Source organism: Poecilia mexicana, unplaced genomic scaffold (assembly GCF_051168715.1).
Source record: "Poecilia mexicana isolate PSO_F unplaced genomic scaffold, ASM5116871v1 scaffold_4, whole genome shotgun sequence".
In the NCBI taxonomy this organism is placed as follows: domain Eukaryota; kingdom Metazoa; phylum Chordata; class Actinopteri; order Cyprinodontiformes; family Poeciliidae; genus Poecilia; species Poecilia mexicana.
The window spans coordinates 16,238,243-16,257,662 of record NW_028263373.1 but is presented as its reverse complement, the minus strand read 5'-3'; the positions used below and the strand labels follow the sequence as shown (position 1 = coordinate 16,257,662).

At 40.1% G+C, this 19,420-nt stretch overlaps 1 protein-coding gene across 4 annotated transcripts in view; it reads right to left on the bottom strand.

Moving 5' to 3' along the window:
• Positions 1-201: 201 nt before the first annotated feature.
• Positions 202-19,420, bottom strand: part of opa1 (OPA1 mitochondrial dynamin like GTPase) — a 31,021-nt gene continuing 11,802 nt past the window's right edge. For all 4 annotated transcript variants that reach the window (XM_015011503.2, XM_015011521.2, XM_088005019.1 and 1 more), the window contains 15 exons: positions 18,791-18,863; positions 18,627-18,699; positions 18,427-18,542; positions 17,567-17,631; positions 17,304-17,380; positions 15,091-15,256; positions 14,357-14,509; positions 14,037-14,145; positions 13,323-13,402; positions 13,029-13,169; positions 12,828-12,944; positions 12,637-12,730; positions 12,109-12,219; positions 1,795-1,868; positions 202-1,676 (listed from right to left, as the gene is read on the bottom strand). In XM_015011503.2, coding sequence (XP_014866989.2) covers positions 1,804-1,868; positions 12,109-12,219; positions 12,637-12,730; positions 12,828-12,944; positions 13,029-13,169; positions 13,323-13,402; positions 14,037-14,145; positions 14,357-14,509; positions 15,091-15,256; positions 17,304-17,380; positions 17,567-17,631; positions 18,427-18,542; positions 18,627-18,699; positions 18,791-18,863 — 1,440 coding nt within the window. In that variant the 3' untranslated portion in view covers positions 202-1,676; positions 1,795-1,803. The remainder of the gene's footprint in view (positions 1,677-1,794; positions 1,869-12,108; positions 12,220-12,636; positions 12,731-12,827; positions 12,945-13,028; positions 13,170-13,322; positions 13,403-14,036; positions 14,146-14,356; positions 14,510-15,090; positions 15,257-17,303; positions 17,381-17,566; positions 17,632-18,426; positions 18,543-18,626; positions 18,700-18,790; positions 18,864-19,420) is intronic.

The following is a 19,420-nucleotide window of genomic DNA, read 5'->3' as shown; positions in this document are numbered from 1 at the left end:
GCCGTGCTTATGGCAAAAGCAATCAGGCACAAAAATTGGTGACTATAAGTTTTAATTTAACGAATTTGTTTTAAAAATAAAATTTGCTTTTCGTCTTGTGAAGTTTTAACCAGCAGATGTTGGAAGATCAGCAAACATTTGCAAACTGCAGAGGCAAATCAGCCTCTACTAAAGTAACAATAAAAGAACAAACTGACAACATAAAAAAAATGAAATTTATTTATTGACGTCAATTTTATTTTCATTTAAACACAAATTAAATAAATAAAGCACATCTGTAGGGGGGGTACACCATGCACACGTTACTTTCTACAACATAAAACATGTCCTAGGACCAGCTGCTTAGCTTTCTGTTGCGCAGGTGTCTCACTCTGGATCCTGGTGCTGTACATGATAGCGGCTCCCCGACTGCCCACTCACTTCGTCTGTGCAGGAAGCACGGTCTGGATACTTATGTACACATACCCATACACACATCTGAGTGAATGAAGGAGTGAAGGAACATGGGCAACGTATTCTCACTCCTCCATTCAGGCAAATATAGAGAGAAGAGAGCAAGATGTCGGTGATGTGAAGATTCTTAAAGGTTCAAATGAAGAAGGTGCAAAAGGATGAGAATCTGGGGAGCGAGTGGAACAGGGAGTCCTGAACAGTGACTGGAACGAAAGAAATGGTAGTATGGAAGATTTTCTGTCATTTTGCCACCTTAGAAACCATTCAGACACAAAGGTAATTTTCAGTACAACAGCTTCTGTGTTGCATACATCTAGACCCACTGCAAATGGCTGACAAAAAGGAGAGAAACCTGGTGCAAATTCAAAAAACATCTGGAAGAGAACCCAGCCCATTTGTAAATGAGCCCACTGAATCAAACAGAATTGAGAATTGGATCAGCTTTTCTAACAGGCTCCAAACGCAGAAAACTAACTATAGTGGGACAGATTCTAAAAATCTAATCAAATTTACCTGCACAGGTGTTGAATGGGCATTTTTTTAAAAACCTCAATGACAACTATTTCACTTTTTAAAAGACATTTTATAATTCGTTTCTTCTATTTAGCGTTTCAGTAAGAGAGCAAGAGTTACATTTGGGGCATTTATGAAATTAAAATAAAATTGCTTGAGAAGTTTGTTGTGCACTTTTGGATGGATGAAGCAGATTTCTTAATGAGGGAATAAACTGAATAAAAATAGATCCAGTTTTATGAGGTCCGAACGCTTATGAATACGGACAGTGGAGAGTGTTGGTGAACGGGGAGCTGGACACTTGGATGAGCTTAAAGGTGGAAATCAAGTGCTGTTAATCCTAAGTGCAACTATTCAATATTTTAGAAGATAACTGGCTATGATGTTTGGATGAGACAGAAAAGACAAAATATCAAAAAGAGCACAGGACATGTCCACAGTCCTCAGCTATAGGGCACAAGTGATGCTTAGCGTTGCATTTCTCCTTCAATCTCAGTATGGGTGGGTTGTTGTGCTCCTCTGGTGTCAAAGCAGCACGAGGGGTTAGGAGTAAAGGAAAAAGAAATACTGTTCTTCATTTGTGTCCATGTCCATCGCTCCATCACTGTCCAAGAGTCACCGATAGTAAAACCAGGAAGCTGTGGAGATGGAGCCAGAAAGGGGCGATGGTGGTCATTTACAGATGTGTTGTCTTTGTTCAGTGCAATAATCTGTAGGAATAGAAGAAAAAAAAAATAGTAAACTGACTTGTCAGGATGAAAATAAACACATCAACACCTTTCCTGCCACTTTGCATTAGATTGAAAATGTCATCCTAGAGAGAAATACCTGGATCAGTTACTTTTCCTTGTGAAGAGCTTCTATGAAAGATTCAAGTTTCTCCTGAATCTCACGGACTTTCTCTGCAGAGGTAAGAAAAAAAAATGGCGTCAATTTCAAAATCAAATCTAAAATAGTTTAGCGTGAAAATAAAGAAAAAACCAAGGAAAAAACAAGACTGTGGACAATGTTGCTGAAAAACAAAAAAAACATTTTTAAAATTATTATTATTGCTGAACAAATAAGACATAAGGAAAGATTTGAAATGTTTTTAATGTATTCCCTGAGTTTTTAATTTATAGTCAAGTTAAGAATTAAGTTTTGCTATAATCAACAAATTATTTCAGAAATCATCATTAATATAAATATTATAGATTCATATACAAATAAATACATATCACCTATAATCCATGAGTATATTTTACTTTTTCTTTATTAATCAATACATTTTGTATTCTAAACATTAAATTGTACAGAATAATATATACTGCTCAAATAAAATAAAGGGAACATTTCACTTTAATTTTGTGTGTGGCTCCAAATCCAGGCCTCCATTGGTTAATAAATTTGATTTCCATTGATGATTTTTGTGTGATTTTGTTGTCAGCACATTCAGCTTTGTACAGAACAAAGTATTCAATGAGAATATTTCATTCATTCAGATCTAGGATGTGTTGCAACCTTTGATACAGAAATATTTTCTTTTTAGTAACACTAAGATTAGACTTGATGCATATGAACTTATCCTCTTTTCCAGGATGATTAGGAATATTTATTTCTGGGTGTTAAGTCGGGTGATGAAAGACACACAAAAGTAATTAAACATAAATAACTCCAGCATGTGTAGTTATTCCTAATATATAATATCTAAATCCAATTTTTTTTTTCCTTTGACGTTTATTTCCAGATAAAAAAAAAAATCCCCCATATTGTCACACAAAAAACCCAAACAGCTCTCTTTGACAGTGACAGCCAAACCTCAAGGCAGACCTACTTTGCACATTTGATGATGAAGACTTATGAACCCACATCAAAGCTGTCACACTCTCCTTTTTATGGCAAGTACCTCCTGGGCACATTGCTAATGGACGGAAGGCGACACCTTAACATCATTTCAGAGGGGAATGGAGGGGGTGAAACTACCGGGGAGGAAAAAAAAAAACCCTCACTTTTTTAATATAACTACTATTGTCCATAGAGCATAATACAAGCAATCCTTTCACCAAACATGTAGCGTCACGCGAGATGAGCGAGCCGTCTAAAGCAGTCTTAATCACTGATTAAACAGTGGCTGAAGGAAGTGTGTGGGCCAACGATGGAAGGAGGAAAAAGAAAAAAAAACAAAAAACGAAACCGTAGCTCGCAATGCCAGCTGCACCTCCGGGGCCTGGCTGACTCTCCAGCTTCCCCGTCACCCTCGCTAATCTGTCTGTATCTCCTCCAAGCACAAACTCAAACACTGGCTTTGAAGAACAAACCAGCACCGCTCCATCTTGATCAATCAGCAGCACGAGACACACAGGAGAACTATTGTTGGATCTGAAAGTTACACAGCTAAGAGTAACTTTCAGGAACATAAATCAAAACGGTTTGGACCGAGAGCAGCAGCGCCCGAAGCATCTATACTGTCAGCGTGGAGGTAATAACCCGATGTTCCTTAGAGGGAAACTGAATATCATACTCGGGGGACTTCTGTGAAGACCTCCTTTGATAGGCGCACTAAGGTATCTTTTTCTTGATGGATGGATATTTGGAGAGAGAAAGCCACCCCGCCACCCGCCTCCTACAAAACTGGCATAAGAACAAGAGACATGGTGGAGCGAACACAAGAACCGGTCCAAACGGAGTCAGAAACGCTGGCTGTGAACTCCTGCCCTGCAAACCTGAGAGAGCTGCACAGTCATGCCACTTCCACCCTCCAACATGTTCCCGACTGGCAGGTGGCAGGAAAAAAAAAATTCCCAGCCTTTGATACTCTTATAACGCACTCAGACAAAATGGTAGGGTGTAAGGAGGGGATTACTACACCTTATGGAGGCATTAAAGGGGCTTGTGGAGGGGGAACGCCGACAAGTCACACCAGCAGGTGTGCAGCTGAATGAAACATAAACCTGTAGTACGGCGCTGCGACAGGCAGCCCACCGCAGGGCCCGGCTCAACGCAGCAAACAGATTAGGCAACGAGCCCCGACCACAGAGCAACATGACTCAATCCAGGACCAATAAGAACAGGATTACAGACATCTGCCTGACCTGGGGAGAAGAGCTGCGAGGCATTAGGGGTTTGGAGGGGGGGCAGAGCGGATGGTGTGAGGGAAGGAGGGTACCGACTGTCACATCGTGAAAACATGGGAAATCCCCTGGCTCAGGCTTCAAAGTTTGTTATTAGCTTTAGATGTGGATGTTGATAAAGTGGCTCGACTTGGATTTCAAATATAGAACGCTCAAAACTGGTCGGCCATTAATGATCCTTCCAATGGAGGGCATAGAGTGAGCTTAGAGGTTGAGTTAAAAAGCGAGAGAAACACAGCTTGGACAGGCTGTAAAGAGTTAAAAAAGGAGGATCTTTCAGGAAAGTCCAGGTGCATCACCAATCCTATCATGTCACACACAACGACTTCCCCAACTTCCTACCACATAAAAGTCGTCAATTCCCCTAAAGTTTCAGAAAAACTGAAAAAGTGTTTTCTATTATTCACCTTAAAATGTGCAGAGAGGTCATCACAATCAGCCAATTGTTGGCTTGCTAGGCTCTGAAAAATGAGTGGCTGGGCAGGAGCTCAAGGAAAACGGCCACAAAATTCTGACTTCTGTTTGTTGTTTTTTGCGCTATAGATAGATTAGATGCAGCTGAGAAAAGTAGAAAAAAGAACAAAGTATCACTTTTGCCTATTTCAACCCTAAAGACTGATATTTCTTTCCCCCTAACGCCATCTGTTTGCAACCAAAAGACTGAAGCAAGATAAAGAAGAGGCCATAACAGGCCTTAACTAACTGAAGGAATAATCTACCAGTCCTTTGCTCCGTTTAGTTGCGGATCCACTTTTGGAGTCCAACTGACCACAATGATGAGTCGTGGTATACAGGTTTTACCTTTGTGTCACAACGTCTTGCAGAACAATCCTTGTTACGAAAAATATCTCAATCTGTCGTAGACTATATGTAGTCTGGACTGTAATCACAGAACGGTATACTGTCTTGTTTATGCGTCGTCTAATTACTGGTCATTCCCTTCTTCTGTTATATTTATTATTTATGAATGAATGCATTTATTAATTAAATAAAATTACCGTTAACAGTTTCTTACAGGTTGATGCCCCCAGCAGCTCTCAGGAGCCTGGAGGTTCCTGAGAAGTGCATTCTGAAGAACAAAACTGTGAAAGACTGATATTTCTTTCCCCCTAACACCATCTGTTTGCAACCAAAAGACTGAAGCAGGATAAAGAAGAGGCCATAACAGGCCTTTCTTTTCACCATCCTGTGGAAATGAAACAAAAAAAATATAATAATCAGTGGTCAGAGTCACCGCTGCCCGTTTCTCACTGTGCAAAAAGGGAGTAGCGGTTTAAGACTCCATTTAGGCTCCTGTTTACTTAAGAGATGAGCCCCAAAACAGTCATTCAGCCGCTCACCCCTTTATCTGGTCATGAATATTCCCATAATCCTCAACCCTCAATCCCAGAGGCCCTTTCTTTCAGATGCTTGGATGTGTGTGTGTGAGAGAGAGAGAGAGTTGCAAAGGATGGAGGAAAAAAAAAAGTGGTAAGCCTTTTTTCAAATCCTTTCTTTTAAGGCCTTTCCTCTGCTGATCTCCACATGAAATGATATCTCATTCACCGGCACTACAGAGCCCCGTAAGTCTGCACCGGCCGGAGCGCTGAGCCAAAGAGCATTTAATTGACCAGTAATTAGACGACGCAGTCCTGTTGGACAAGTGACCAATGCAGAATAAAGAAAAAGATGTGAAAAATAAGGAGAGGGAGTTCTGCAAGATGGACAATCGTTCTCACAGGATGTGCGAAGAATTGAAGACAAAGAAGTTGTTAAGACGGCAGCGGTTCGCAGGACAAGGAGTAATTTCTTGTCCAAACTCGTCATGATTCACAAAGAAACTTTTTATATCCCATCACTGCCAAGGTCAAACTAAACCACCACTGAAACCGGATCTTTTAATGTAACAAACAGAAAAGCTTCTCCCCCAGCGTGTTGCTCGATTCTTTACTGAATCTGGATCATCGTGCCATAAAATCTAAGCCACAGGAGAGGTGGATGCAGGGAAAGTGAGTCTGGCAGCAGCCAGAATGCCATGTCAGTGGCAGAGCAATGAATCAGCCCCAGCACTCAGGGGTCTTATCTAGAAAACAGATGCCTGGGAGTGACGGGTCCGACCAGGGAGAGGGACGCATAGGTCTGAATGGGTCAGCACCTGGGGTCAGCCAAAGGTCGGACCAAAGGAAAACAGCAACATTTATGGTGATTTTTTTTTTCTTTGAGAAGAACCAGATGATTTAACTGGCTGTATTGACAAACATTGTTTATAACTCCAAAGTGTTAGATGGCAAAACTTTAGTTTGGGTTGCAGATGGTGATGGTCGGAGGGTCATCTGGATGGAGCTGAACTCTGTCCAGTTTTAAGGAATTATCTTAAATCAAACATGTGTAGGCAACGCCCAGACAGACTGGTTTTCTGTTTTTGGAAGGTGATTGAAGGTGCAGAGGTCAGCCTGTGACTCAAAGTCGACGCTACAGAAGGTCTGGGCTCTGAAGTTGTCCCTCTTGAGTCCCAGATGATCCTGGTAATAATCCACTTTTATTACTCAGAGGAACTCCTCTTTCCTTTGTACAAGTGTGTGGAGAAAAAAAAAAAAAAAAAAAAAAAAGATCTTTTGCAAAACATCAACATGCTACCAGGAACATGTGCTGGAAACATGTGAACAGAAACCTGGATGAGTTTCCCTTCTGATCGCTCCTCATCGTTTGTCTTTCCCACACTTGACCTTCCCGTTTCCCTCAGCAGGAACTGGGGAAGGCTTCAATATTTCTTAGATGGTTTTATTCCAAATTCACCACCTTAGTCATCACTTTTTAATGGCTTGTCATACAAAATACAAGCTACCCCAAGTCCACCCAAGTCTCTTTTTTTCTGAAATGAGTAACTTTTAATGTGCATGTGGTATTATAATACACTGTATTGCTGCGGAAGAGAGAGACGGATGTTCCTAGATCATGACACCAGAGTCAGGATGGAGGGACCGAAATGAGAAGAGAGAAAAAAAAAAGAAACAAGGAGAAGAGAGAGATGATGGCAGGGCAGAGAGTGATAAATAGAAGAAAATCTTAATTTGGTAAAACGTTCAAGATTTTTTTTTCTATCACAACAGTAACATGAGGAGAATGAGGTTAACAAACGCAAATATAACTAAAAGCTCTTTCTTGCTTTTATTTGAGAACTACTCTACCCAGTAGTTAGTCACCTCGCAATTGGAAGGTTGTGGGTTTGATTTCAGCTTTCCATTGACACATGTTGAAGTGACCCTGGGCAAGACACTTAATCCCAAGTTGCCTCTTGATCTGTGTATCCGTGTATAAATGTGTGCGCAGTAGTGAGTGTGGATGGGTGCAAAGTGCTTTGAGTGGTCAGTATGACTAGAAAAGTGCTCTGTAAATTCAGTACATTTGCCATAGAAGCATGTTAAAAAGTGGAAGGCAATATAAATGTGGTAAATGCTTACAATTTTCCTCTTCTGTTAGAAAAAAACAAAAACTGTGTATTAGTTCCGTTATACCTCAGACTGATGCAGGTTGAGTAGAACACGGTAACGTGGAAAAGCAACAGTTTAAGAGCAGAAACTAATAAAGGCTCAATAAATGAGCCTGGAGTGCTCGCCTGCAAAAACTGCAAAGAATATTTTTAGCTGTGAACACTTTTGTGGCACCCGCAGAGTTTCAACTTGGCGGTTTTGGTCCACGTGGCAAAAGGTCAAAGTAAACGTTAACACTCTCTGCTTCCATCTATCCCACTCTCAGGGAGATGTTAACCACAGCACCTTAAGATCATACGTCACCCCTAAAGCTGGGGCAGAACAGAGGAGCACTTCTCCTTGAGCCCTCGCTAATCACTGTGAAGGAAGCTGCTCAAAGGAGGCGGCGCAGGAGGAGGAGATGAAAGGAGACAAAGTGAGCGTGAGGCTGAGAGGGCATTCCGCTGAGCAAGCCCAGACAACTACAGCTTTATTGTGTCCTGCTTCCACACCAGCAAACGGAGAAAGTTACTGCATGCACAGGCAAGCCAAGCACTTCACACATTATTTCCATTTTTTTTTTTTTTTTTAAAGGAACCTCTGTTGACACCTCTTGTTCCCTAACCCTCAGATAACCCCGCTTCACGTAAGCTCAAATCCACGATTCTCCACAAATTGCTGCATTCATCAGCTCCAACAAGCCTCCTGTGAAGGCTGTGGGGATTATGGTAAGAGGTTGTGCAGTGGCCAGGTGTTCCTTCTGAATCAACTCTTCTGAGTTGTGCCCAAAACCCAACTGTGGCACAAATTTTTGAGGTGAGAAAATGCAAGAAGCATAAAATCCTTAATTTAAACTGATAAAGTGATTGTACTTTACAGTGATTCATATGCAAATATATTAAAATGTGAAAATACTGTAAAAAAATAGATGAGTCATTCTGTCCTACTTGAATCAGCCTTATTGTTAATTAAATTAGATATTTATACCCAGTTTCCCAGGAGGTAAAGCAGCATTAAGAGCATATTGTTAATATGCCCGAAAAATTTACGAAGAGAGCATTCGTATTTCATCTGAAAATACAAATGCTTTCCCATGTTCTTCTCTGATACATTTCCAGAGCTGGAAAAATTAAAAACAAGATTTTCCAGACTGCATAGAAACCCTGAACTTAAAGGATCACAAGACGATGAAACAATATCTGGTTGATCAGCTTTCATCCAGTAATAAATGTCACAGATAGCTCAGATATATTATTGAAAGCTATTCCACCAGGTTATGCAGTATATCTCTTCAGATTTTTTCTGTTAATATTATTAAATCATGTTTGTCTTAATTTATCTGCTCTATTTATTCCAGTGATTGTGTCTCTGAAAGGATCACGAGCTCAATATTTAAGATAAAGCAGAGAAAACAATAAAAATGAAGAAATTGAGAAGAAAATGGGTTGTTCTTGCTCACATACTGTCAAATTTAGGTGATTGGTAAGTAACATATTAGGAAGTTCATAAGTAAGGTGAATGGAGGCAAAAGGTCAAAATGAACACATAAAATAGTTAAAATGACAATGCCTACAGGTCATGTTTTCTATCAGTAATACTTTGCGCTCTGTTACATCAGGAACAGTAAAAATCACTGAAACCACACAAACACACAAAGGACAGTTTCCAAATTTGGGCAAAGGAAGCAGCAGCAGTGATTCCTGCTCTGGGTTTGTACATCACACCTGGGCTTTGCTCCAGAGGCGGCGCTGTGCCACGCAGTCCGTCTGGCACACGCTGACCGTCACACACACGCACACACACTCCTCTCTGCAGCGTACACTGTTCTTCATTCATTAAAAGGCGCCTTCACACTCCCTCAGTGACGCACGCACCTGACCTCTATTTGTAACCTGAGCGGTGTTGAGGCTGTCTGTGAGCAGGCAAACAGAGCTTAACAGGAGCCTGCCCTCGGGAGAATATTTCTGCCTTTGTTAAGTGTGTTTATCCTTTCCCCTCTGTCTCATATCTCTCCATCTTTCTCCTTCTTTGCTCCCTCCTTTTTTCTAACAGAAAGAGAAGTCAGGTGAAGGTATCCTCCCTGATATCCTATTATTTCCGTCTAATTCTGTCAAGAAACAAAACAGAATCTAAGAGTTGCGGAAATAATGAAGGAGAATGTGGGGAGGCAGCGTGAAAAAAAAAAAAAAAAAAAGGGACACCTGGATTAAGTAACCGTTTGTGTTAACCCGCTGACCTGTGGGGGTCAAGCCATAGTTTGAGCTCTAGGCGAAGTGACCTGCCGTCTTTAAACAGAGAGATAAGCAACATTTCTGAGGAGAGATGATTTCAGAATGTCGGGAAAACAGTTGCTTCCCAGACAGAGAAAGTCTCCTTTCCCAAAGAGCTGAGCTCACCTCAGAAGGTGTGGGTGTAAGTCCCGTCAAGGGCTCTTAACCCCAGATCTGAATAAACACCAAAAAACCACCGCGGTGGTTAATCTGGTAGCAGATCCAATGTCTGCTAAAAGCTGACAATAAAACACTGACATTAGAGATAAGACAAGCCATGTGATGCAAATTTAAACCTGATGTATTTTGGTAAAATTAACATCTCCTATATTTTATCTTCTTTTTCATTTTAAATCCTAAAGAATAATTAAAAAAGCAGTTGTCAAAAAAATAAAATTTATATGCTGCCCATGAAGTAGTCATACCAGATTTTGTCATGGCGTGCATTTGTGTGATCATGTCTTTTGGGGTTCATCTCTACCAGCTTTAACATCTACGATTGTTCTTCCCAAAACAGCTAAAGGTCAGTCAGATCGGATGGAGAGTCGCGCTTGACGACTCTGTTGTAGATCTGATGAATGTTTCAGATCTTCCTGCTGGAAGATCTCTATCCAGTCTGAAGTCTTTCGAAGCACCAAACAGGTTTATACCAAGACAGACCTGTAGATAGCTTCATCTATCAATTCTGACATGTTTCCCTGTTCCATCAGAAGAAAAGCATCCCACTGCTTTTCTTAAAACACAATCTAGCTGTCTTCCAGCTCTGCTGTTCCTCAGCAGATGCTTTAGGTGAATGGTCATGATTTGGTAGGTTTCAGTTGTGTTACTGCTTCAATTTTCTCTCAAATCTTGCTCTCAAATTAAACCTGCTGGATTTACATAGAAAATAAATGACACACTTTAGTAATTAGGCCACTTGTAAAAGGAATTGGTAGCTCTTAATTTATTAACGACTTTCAAATCCTTAATTTTGGTTGTTACATGTCAGAGCTGTTGTGAGGCTCTTACTGTAAGCAAGTACAGAGTTTGTGTTAAGGTGTGTTTCCATCTCACAAGGCTCCATGACAGAATCAAACCAAATTCCCACATCTATCAGACACGGGAGGCTTTGGTGGAGGGAAGTGCGAAAGCCACGCCTGTTTGGAAAAGTTTGGGATCGGCTTCTTTATTAGGGTTTACAAGGCCAGGCAGGTTTAGGGGGTTTTACACGCAGTGTGGTACGGACACAGGACTGTGTGTGCTTGTTCTCTCTTTTTACTCAACTCCCTCCAGAGGAAAAACAATGACAATATAAATACTATTGTGTGTCTATATTATTTACACACAACTTTATGAAGCTGGAGAACAACTTGTGTTATTTTGGTTGTGCCATATTTTCTGAAACATGTTATGAGCTGATTTATAAACAAAAGAGTTGAGTTATAAACAGGCTAAACATGTTACTGTGGAACTACAACTGTTCCATGTGAAAACATGGCAGCCAAAGAAAGACATGAAATGTGTGTAAATACAGCATTTGTGCCATTTGATAGATCTTTAAAACTAAATGAATAAAGCCATGACTGTTTTAGGAGTTACATTGTCAAAAACATAATAGCTTTCTTAACCCATCACTCCTAATTTCTCCTGTATAAGCAGTAATAATTTTAACATTTCTATTTTTATGTAACCATTTTGATGTAATCAACATGAAACAATTGATATTTACTTTGAGTTGAAACACAATGAGAATCTCATTCAACGCACAATTGTTGAAATGTCAACATTTAAGCCAAGTTTTCTGAAAACAGTTAACCACATATAATGCAGTGAGTACCATTGGTGATACTGTTAAGATATGAGTAATAAGATCAACCAAGAACCTGAAAGGACATTGGAGCAAACCCTCTTTAAAAAGCAACTGTCTATTTGAACCTGACTGCACTGTGAGCTGTAGCTACGTTAAGCCAGGAGTTGTTATCTGAAACACTACTGCCCCCTTCTGACCACTGAAAGAACTTCCTTTTCTTTTTATATAGGGGTCTCAAAAACCAGTCCTCAAAACTCAATCTTGCTACTTTTACATCCTCAGCATGTTAAAGATCTGCAGAGGTTTGATACTCAGTCTTTTATTTGAGTTAGGTGTGTTGGAACAAGGATGCATCTAAAAAGCTGTATCCGTGCTTGAAATGCTGCAGAAGAGGTCGACTTAAATGTAAAAAAGCAAACAAAATTATAAAGTTGCCAAGTAAGTAGCTGCTAATAAAAATCTCTGAGTTATAGCAGGAATATTCCATTTTAACCAAAGTGTTTGCTGTGTGGTTTTTATCTTACTGAGATCCTCAGCCAGCTGGACTCTGCGGCCAGTGATGAGTTGAGCCTTTTTCTCCGAGTCTTCTCCAAAGTCATCCAAGACCTCTTTGACATTTTTCTCTAACCGCCGCACTGCAAACAACCAACAAGCCTCACATAAAAACGATGCTAATTTAGACTTTTTAGAGGTGTTCCTTTTAAAAGACATTTTATTAATTTAAAAAAAAGGAGATGGGAGGTGTTTATTTGAGCATATTGAGTCCAAAATCAATATCATTACTAAATGAAGGAGTTTCAAGCTGCAAGCCGGATCTGGCTGCATACTTTTTCTTTTTATAAAGTATGTACAAAGTAAATTTGTTCTGATAAATATAAACCACTTCGATGGAAATAAACAACAACTTCCAAATAGTAAAAAAACAAGACACCATGTTTCTAGAAACTATCCAACACAAATAGACAAATTGCTGCACATCAGGTTTTTTCCACTTTAAACCGTTTCTGATGAGTGACATTTTAGAGCTACTCTCGGTCATAAACTATCCTCACCCTCGGTATTGGTAAGCTGCTGCCGGAGTGTGTTAGCGGTGATGACCAACATCCTCTGGATCCTCCAAAACAACACCACATCGTTGCACTCCAGCTAAGATGAAAACGCGTAAAAACACAGGGATGTATTAAAGGTGTGAGCATGTATCAAAACAAAGGCAGGTGCATTATCATTCACTGTCCCTACTGACCTCAGAGTCAACAAAGTGTCTCTGGTAGTAGTAGAAGCCTCTCTTGCAGAGGTTGCAGTGAGTCAGTGCTTTCTGCAAGAAGTGTCTGCGATAAAGCTGATGCCACGTGTCTTTGATCTGCACAGGTAGGAAGTATTCCAGTAGTTATAGAAATATGCTATTTACACCTAAACCTGGTTAGATCATTTGATTTGATCCTACCAGCACTGGGTCCACTTCTACGCCCCGTCCCTCCAGGTTCTTCCTCACTGTGGTGACCTCATCACTGGCCAGGTAAGCAGTGTGGTCATCATGCAGCTTCAGCAAGCGATCCAGCTCTTTTTTTGTTTCATTACGAATGTGCTGCAAGACCAGAGATCATTTCATCATGATCGTGAAGCTCGTTTAGAAACAGAGAAAGGAATTGTGAAACTCTGGATCTGGACATAATAAGGTCTATTGCCACTTTTCATCTTTCCAGCATCACATCTGTTTGTAACAACACATGGTTCTTACCTGTTCTGGCGTCCGGTTCACCCACGATAGCCACCTCTCTTTCCAGTCAGGCCCCACCATGTCTTTGATCACAGATTCATCTTAAAGAGGAATAGCAGATAAAATATCAAGGTACAAGGAAACAAATTAATGCACGTTACAAAAGCTCTGCAGGACCTTAGTTTGTACTGGAGTGTGCTGAATGCCAGAATTCATTTTGATGAAAATCAATCCGAAAATTGATTTTCAGAAATAACATTATTGACAAATATTAAGCATCTCCAAATATTAGTGAATTTGTATGTTTCGATGCGTGCATAGAAAGTTAATCAGATTTATGAAGGAGATGTGCTGCAGCATAGATACCGCTGTTCAATAATCTGGAGGAGTGAACTCTATAGATTTCCAGTGTTGCAGGAGGAGACAGCTAGAATTAGTTAAATTATATCAGATATATTCTGATACAATACAGAAAATAAACTAATCCTATGTAACAACAATAATCAGCGGGGGGGAAATAATCACATTTAAAACATGAATAAATTGTACAGGTTTAGCACAGATTTGTGACTTTAAAGTATGTGGACATTATAACTTGTTCTGTAGTCTCAGTCTCTTGCAGTATGAAGTTCAGGAAGCACTGATGGTTCTACACTGAATTATGGGTAATCTTCCACAATCTATACAGATCTCTAAAACAGTGATTCTGACAGAAGGACGCTGCGGCTAACATACTGTCTTTGAGGCGTGACTGCAGTGTTTCCTCCATGAACTGGATGGCGGCATCCCACTGAGGTTTGTCGGTGATGGATCGGTCTTCTAAGGCGTTGTGCTGGATCACCCTCTGACACACAGCAGCAAGAAATATAAATACATTACAAAATGGGACGAAAAGTATTACAGCTTAAATATACAGTTAGTGCTACATGTGGCCTTAGTCAGAATAGATCGAAGCTATAAAGACCATCTTTCTTTAACAGAAGCAGATCATCAGAAAAGAGTTGTGGGAGTTTCTGCATTGCTGCACTCTGGATGAGTTGACTTTCTGTGTTTACCAGACTGTCCATGGCTCTCTCATTCCACTTGTGCCTCTTGATGCTCTCGTCCTTCACTGCCTCCTTCAGCTTGTCAAAGATGTCGTCTTGGTCTTTGCCTTTGTATTCAGCCATAAAGCGAGCAAACTCCTCCTGCAAAGTCTCCCAGGCAACCTGAAGGGGGGAGATTTGGCAAAGCAGATGGAAGAAAAGGCCGGGTCTGTCTTGACATTAAAATGAGGCAACCGATGCATTTAATGCTTCCTACAAAGTGCCAAAAGTGATCAGCATTAACTAAGCAATAGTAATTAAAGAAACAGGAGGGAAGATTTGGAATTAAGACAGAAGAAATTAACCGATCAATCGGCTACCAATTGGAGATAGTCAATTTTTCCTCTGATTAGCAATTGACCAATCAAAATCAAAAGTACATGCCATCAACCAACATCTTATGATGGGATAATATTGGTAAGTATTGCCATGATTATATCATTTGTAATATATGCTCATCTTCTTTTTCCCTCTGCTTCTCATCTGTGTCTTAAAAACTAGAAAAAAAGGTTCAAATCAGATTTTCCTAGTCAGACCACAAAGAAAATCGACATCATCAAAAAAAAAAAAAAAAAAAACTTACATTTTTCCAAACTTAATTATTAAATCAGGCTCGGAACCCTGATTACAAATATCAGATGAGCAGCTACCAAGAATCAAAGAAGACTGTTTGCACTTATGTGGGTTTTATTTGAATATTTTACCTCCAGTGCCTTATGTGGAAGCTGCTTGTCAGTCCACTGCTTCAGCTTGATGTCTACAGTTGTGTTAAAGGTCCCAGAGTCCATCGTTTGGGCAGCAGGCAGATAGATATTCTCGATGACATGAGTGGAAACACGTTCCCAAAGCTTTTTCTGCAGAATAGACTCCCTGTGTGGAGCAAAAACATGGAATGCATTAGTAATGAGCTGAATAACAGCTGTTTGTTGATTTGTAGCATAGTCCTTATGGCTGTTCCAGTCTCAGTTTTCTGTTTAAACTATGTTAACATTTTCAAGACCTGAACTGTCTTTTTTGGTTGCATTTAGAAGCATTGATCCAACATAAATGTGCCAATCAAAAACCTCTGTTTCCTGTACAGCTCAGTAAAGTGACCCACTGGGTGCTTTTATTTTTGTAGCCAGAACTACGATGACTCTGTTAGCAGCATAAAGTATCGCAACTTTCCTTTATGGCATAGCGACTCAGGAACAAAACCGAGTCTCCCTGGAACCACAGCAGTTTTGCTCCTTTTCTCATTAATCATAAACATTTCCTCATATTTCATGCCGTGTCCCCTTTGTTCCAGCTGGCTCTGCTCTCTGTCAATAAATGCTATCTTCAATTGTGCTGGCTGGCTAACAGGGCCACCCCTGCTCCTGTCCACGGGCCATTCATCAGATTATTGATCAAAGTAAACTGGAGGCACGCACACAGGGGATGGCCATAGCACAATGCATACATCTCATTAAAGCAAGCTTTTTCCTCATACTAGATGAGATAAGCTGTATAGTCATACAGAATGTATAAACAAAGATAAATGACCAGTGGTGTATTTTAAAAGAAATTTTTAAAAAACATGAGATCTGCTTATGTGGGATAAATAGCTTTCAACTTTGCTATTAGGAAGAATTTTAAATAAATGAGAGTCTATGAAGGGAGCAATAAATGCTAGGGATGATAACCAGGATATAAATAAATCTAAAATATATTATAAAGAAAAGACAGTTTAATCATTCAGCTAACAAAGTGAAATTCTCAAAGTACAAGTCTTCACAATAACAAGAAGTTACATGAGAATAGAAGAAATTATTTTAATATAGAAATACAAAAAATGTAATGCAGTCAACGGACTGAAAAGTGTCACCAGGTGCTGTATAGACTATAGGCTCTGCCCCAGCCTCTGCAATAGACTGCTGGCTCTGGTGTCTGTCATATTTGTCTTGACAGTACTCCACTGATTCTCTGTGGGATTACGGTGAGCAGAGGTTTCTGGCCAATTAGGCAGACTGATACAATGATCACTGAACTAGCTATTGGTACCTTCAGCAGGGAGGGAGAGTGCAAATAATACTAGAATATGAAATCCTCTAAAACGTTTGTCAGCAGAAGCATGAAGATTTCCTGGTAGATGGCTGCACTGACATTGGACTTGATAAAGCATAGTGGACCAACACCAGCAGATAACATGGATGCAAAATCATCTCTGAATGTGGAGACCTTAAGAAGTTAAAGTTCACACTGGATCTTATGGAGCTTGGATTCTGTGTCTCTTCCCCGTTTGTCCTGACTCTGAGACCTTGATTTCCCCCAGAAAATGTACTTTAGCCTGAAAAGAAAACTCTGGACCACTGAGCAATAGCCCAGTCTTTTTAGGCCAGGTCAGATGGTTCAGACCTTGTACACGGATCATGAGTGGTTTAACAAGGGATGGCTGTTTTAACCCATGCTGACTCCAGCTGTTGTCCACTCCATGTCCAAACTCTAAAATAGGATTTGTTTCACCATTCTCTAAAACTGCAGTTATCCCTGTTACTGGTGCACCTTTTTTCAACCTCACTTTTTCCTTCCACTCAACATTCTATAACATACCAGGATGTAGCTGAGCTTAATCAACAATGACCTTTTGTGGCTGATTCTCCTTGCAGACGGTGTCTGGGACTGTCTGCTAGATAAGTGCAAGTCAGCAGGCTTCTCATTGTGTGGCCATGACATAACAGTTATGTATTAAAAATATTTGCTGGTCTAATATTATTATAGAATTATATGAATTTTCCTGGAAATTGTATCCTGGTGTTTCATTAGTTGTGAGTCATATTATGTAACATGTTTCACATTTCCAATTGAATTTCTGAGATCAATTTTTGTTTGAGGAAAATATCCATTGACATTTCACTATAGATGAACGACAATATAACTTTATCTACGACTTACTTACCAGAGTTGGGGCGTCACTTGACTCAAACTAATGACTTCATCCAAAATTTCATTTTTTGCTTTTTCAAAGAGTTCATTCTGCAAAAAGACAAAACACCATGAGTAATCACCGCAGACTGGAACACATTTCAGAAAGAAACCTGTGACCGCTTTTCCGAGAATATTAACAGGGTGAATAACCAATCAAATGAGCTTTAGGATAAGTTTACTAAGAAGCTTTTGTATGAAAGAACCACAGAGAAACATGGACTGTGTTCGCCTTACTCTGTCAAGTTCTCTCAGACGAGGATAGTTGTTCTTCCATTCAGTCTCCAGGTTGAATCGTGATGCTGAGGAAAGATGGGACTGTTATAAAGATTATATGATGTTCATCACTAAATGACAATTTCAAGATGGGTTGACATATACACCCTGATAAAGAACTTCCTCCAGTCATTTAACAGCGTTCTAATTTTAGCTGCTCCGATGTATCCAACAATAGATTTCAACAATCAACAACCATCTGCACACACAGCTCATTTTATTTCCACGTAGCGTGATATAAAACACACTTTCAGGTTGCTAATGGTGTCCATCCTTTAATAAGAGAGGCTGAGGACACTTTGCACACTCTCTCCTAACTGGTCCCTTAGGAGGTGAAGCAATGGGGCCAGTAGCCTATGCTTCATCAAAAGTCAAGAGTTTTAGCTCTAACGTATGCACAAACACACACACACACGTGCGCGCGCACACACAGGTGAAGCAAGCCTGGTGCCTTTTCCCTCGGCTCCCTATCCACACTGCAGATTAGTCTAATTGCAGCTTTGTGGCGCCAAGAATGGAGGATGAAAGCCGGCCGCATGTGATTTGATAGGATATAGATCGATATGCAACACAATGGGTCTATGGGAACTGCAGTCTCACAGCTATAAATCTCCTCTGCTGTTAGCAATGGCTTGTGATTGTCTAGACTAATTGAAGCAGGCAGAAGGGAGGGACCGGGGAAGTGTGGCAGGGTGGGCCGAGAAAGACCTGGAGACAGAAGACTCTTAGTGTGAAGAGGAAGCATTGTCTGGTTCATTTACAATTACTGCCTCAGAACCTTTGGTCGAGATAAACATTTAGTAAATGTCAGGCGAGCATACCTTTAAAAACATCAGCTTGCTGCTCCACAGACTCCCTGACCATCTTCCAGAAGCAGTCAGAGACAGCCAGACTCAGGTTCTTTGTGGTGACCTGATGAGCTTTCAGCATACCGTCTCTTTTGGCACAAAAACGTTACTTTCAATTTCACAGTTATTCACTTGAATAGTCATGATAGTTTGTTTGTTATAGTTTAACTTGCCTCAGCAATCTGGAGTTCTGGAAAAAGTCTTCTTCGTAATCTTTAATTGCATCTATGCTCTCCCCGGTGCCCCCTTTGAATGCAGACATAAACAGTCAGTAAAAATCAGTGAAAAAATAAGAAAATAAATACAGCAAGCCGCAAAACTCTGGAAGAATTTTTACCTTTTCCTGTTACCACAGCAAAATAACCAAGAGCTTTCATGGGAAACAGCCTTCCTTCAACAATTTGCTGAATCTAAAAGAGAAAAAAAAAAAAAGTATTTTCAAAGGCACAGATCAAACTGTAAGAAACTCCAATTTGGGTTACAAAGTTCACTATATATATATAAACGGTGTATATGATCAAGTCTAGTGAATACCACTGATTATCTCATCATTGCATGTCTGTGGGTGGTATATATGAGGCAAAAAGTGAACCTTTTATAACCAAACCTGGTGAGTTAGAAGAAGGAAAACAGGACAAGTGCGAATGTTTAAGCAAATCTGCAACGACTAAATTTTGATGGTTGGACGCCTGGTTCAGAACATTTAAGTGGCTCAAAGATGGAGCAACTGTGAACCAGTGGTAGCAAAAAGTAAACCAATACACTATCAGAAAGGTGGTCATAAAGTTATGCCTGATTGGTGTATGGTCCATTAGAAGAGATTGAGCTCCCTCTAGTGGATCACCTGGATATAAAACAATATTGGTGACTAACATTTTACTGGCTTAAGTGAAAATGCAGCATCACTATCTTTAATTCAGTAATTGAAGCAGATCAATAAGACAGTGACTGCAGTGTTGGATGGGTG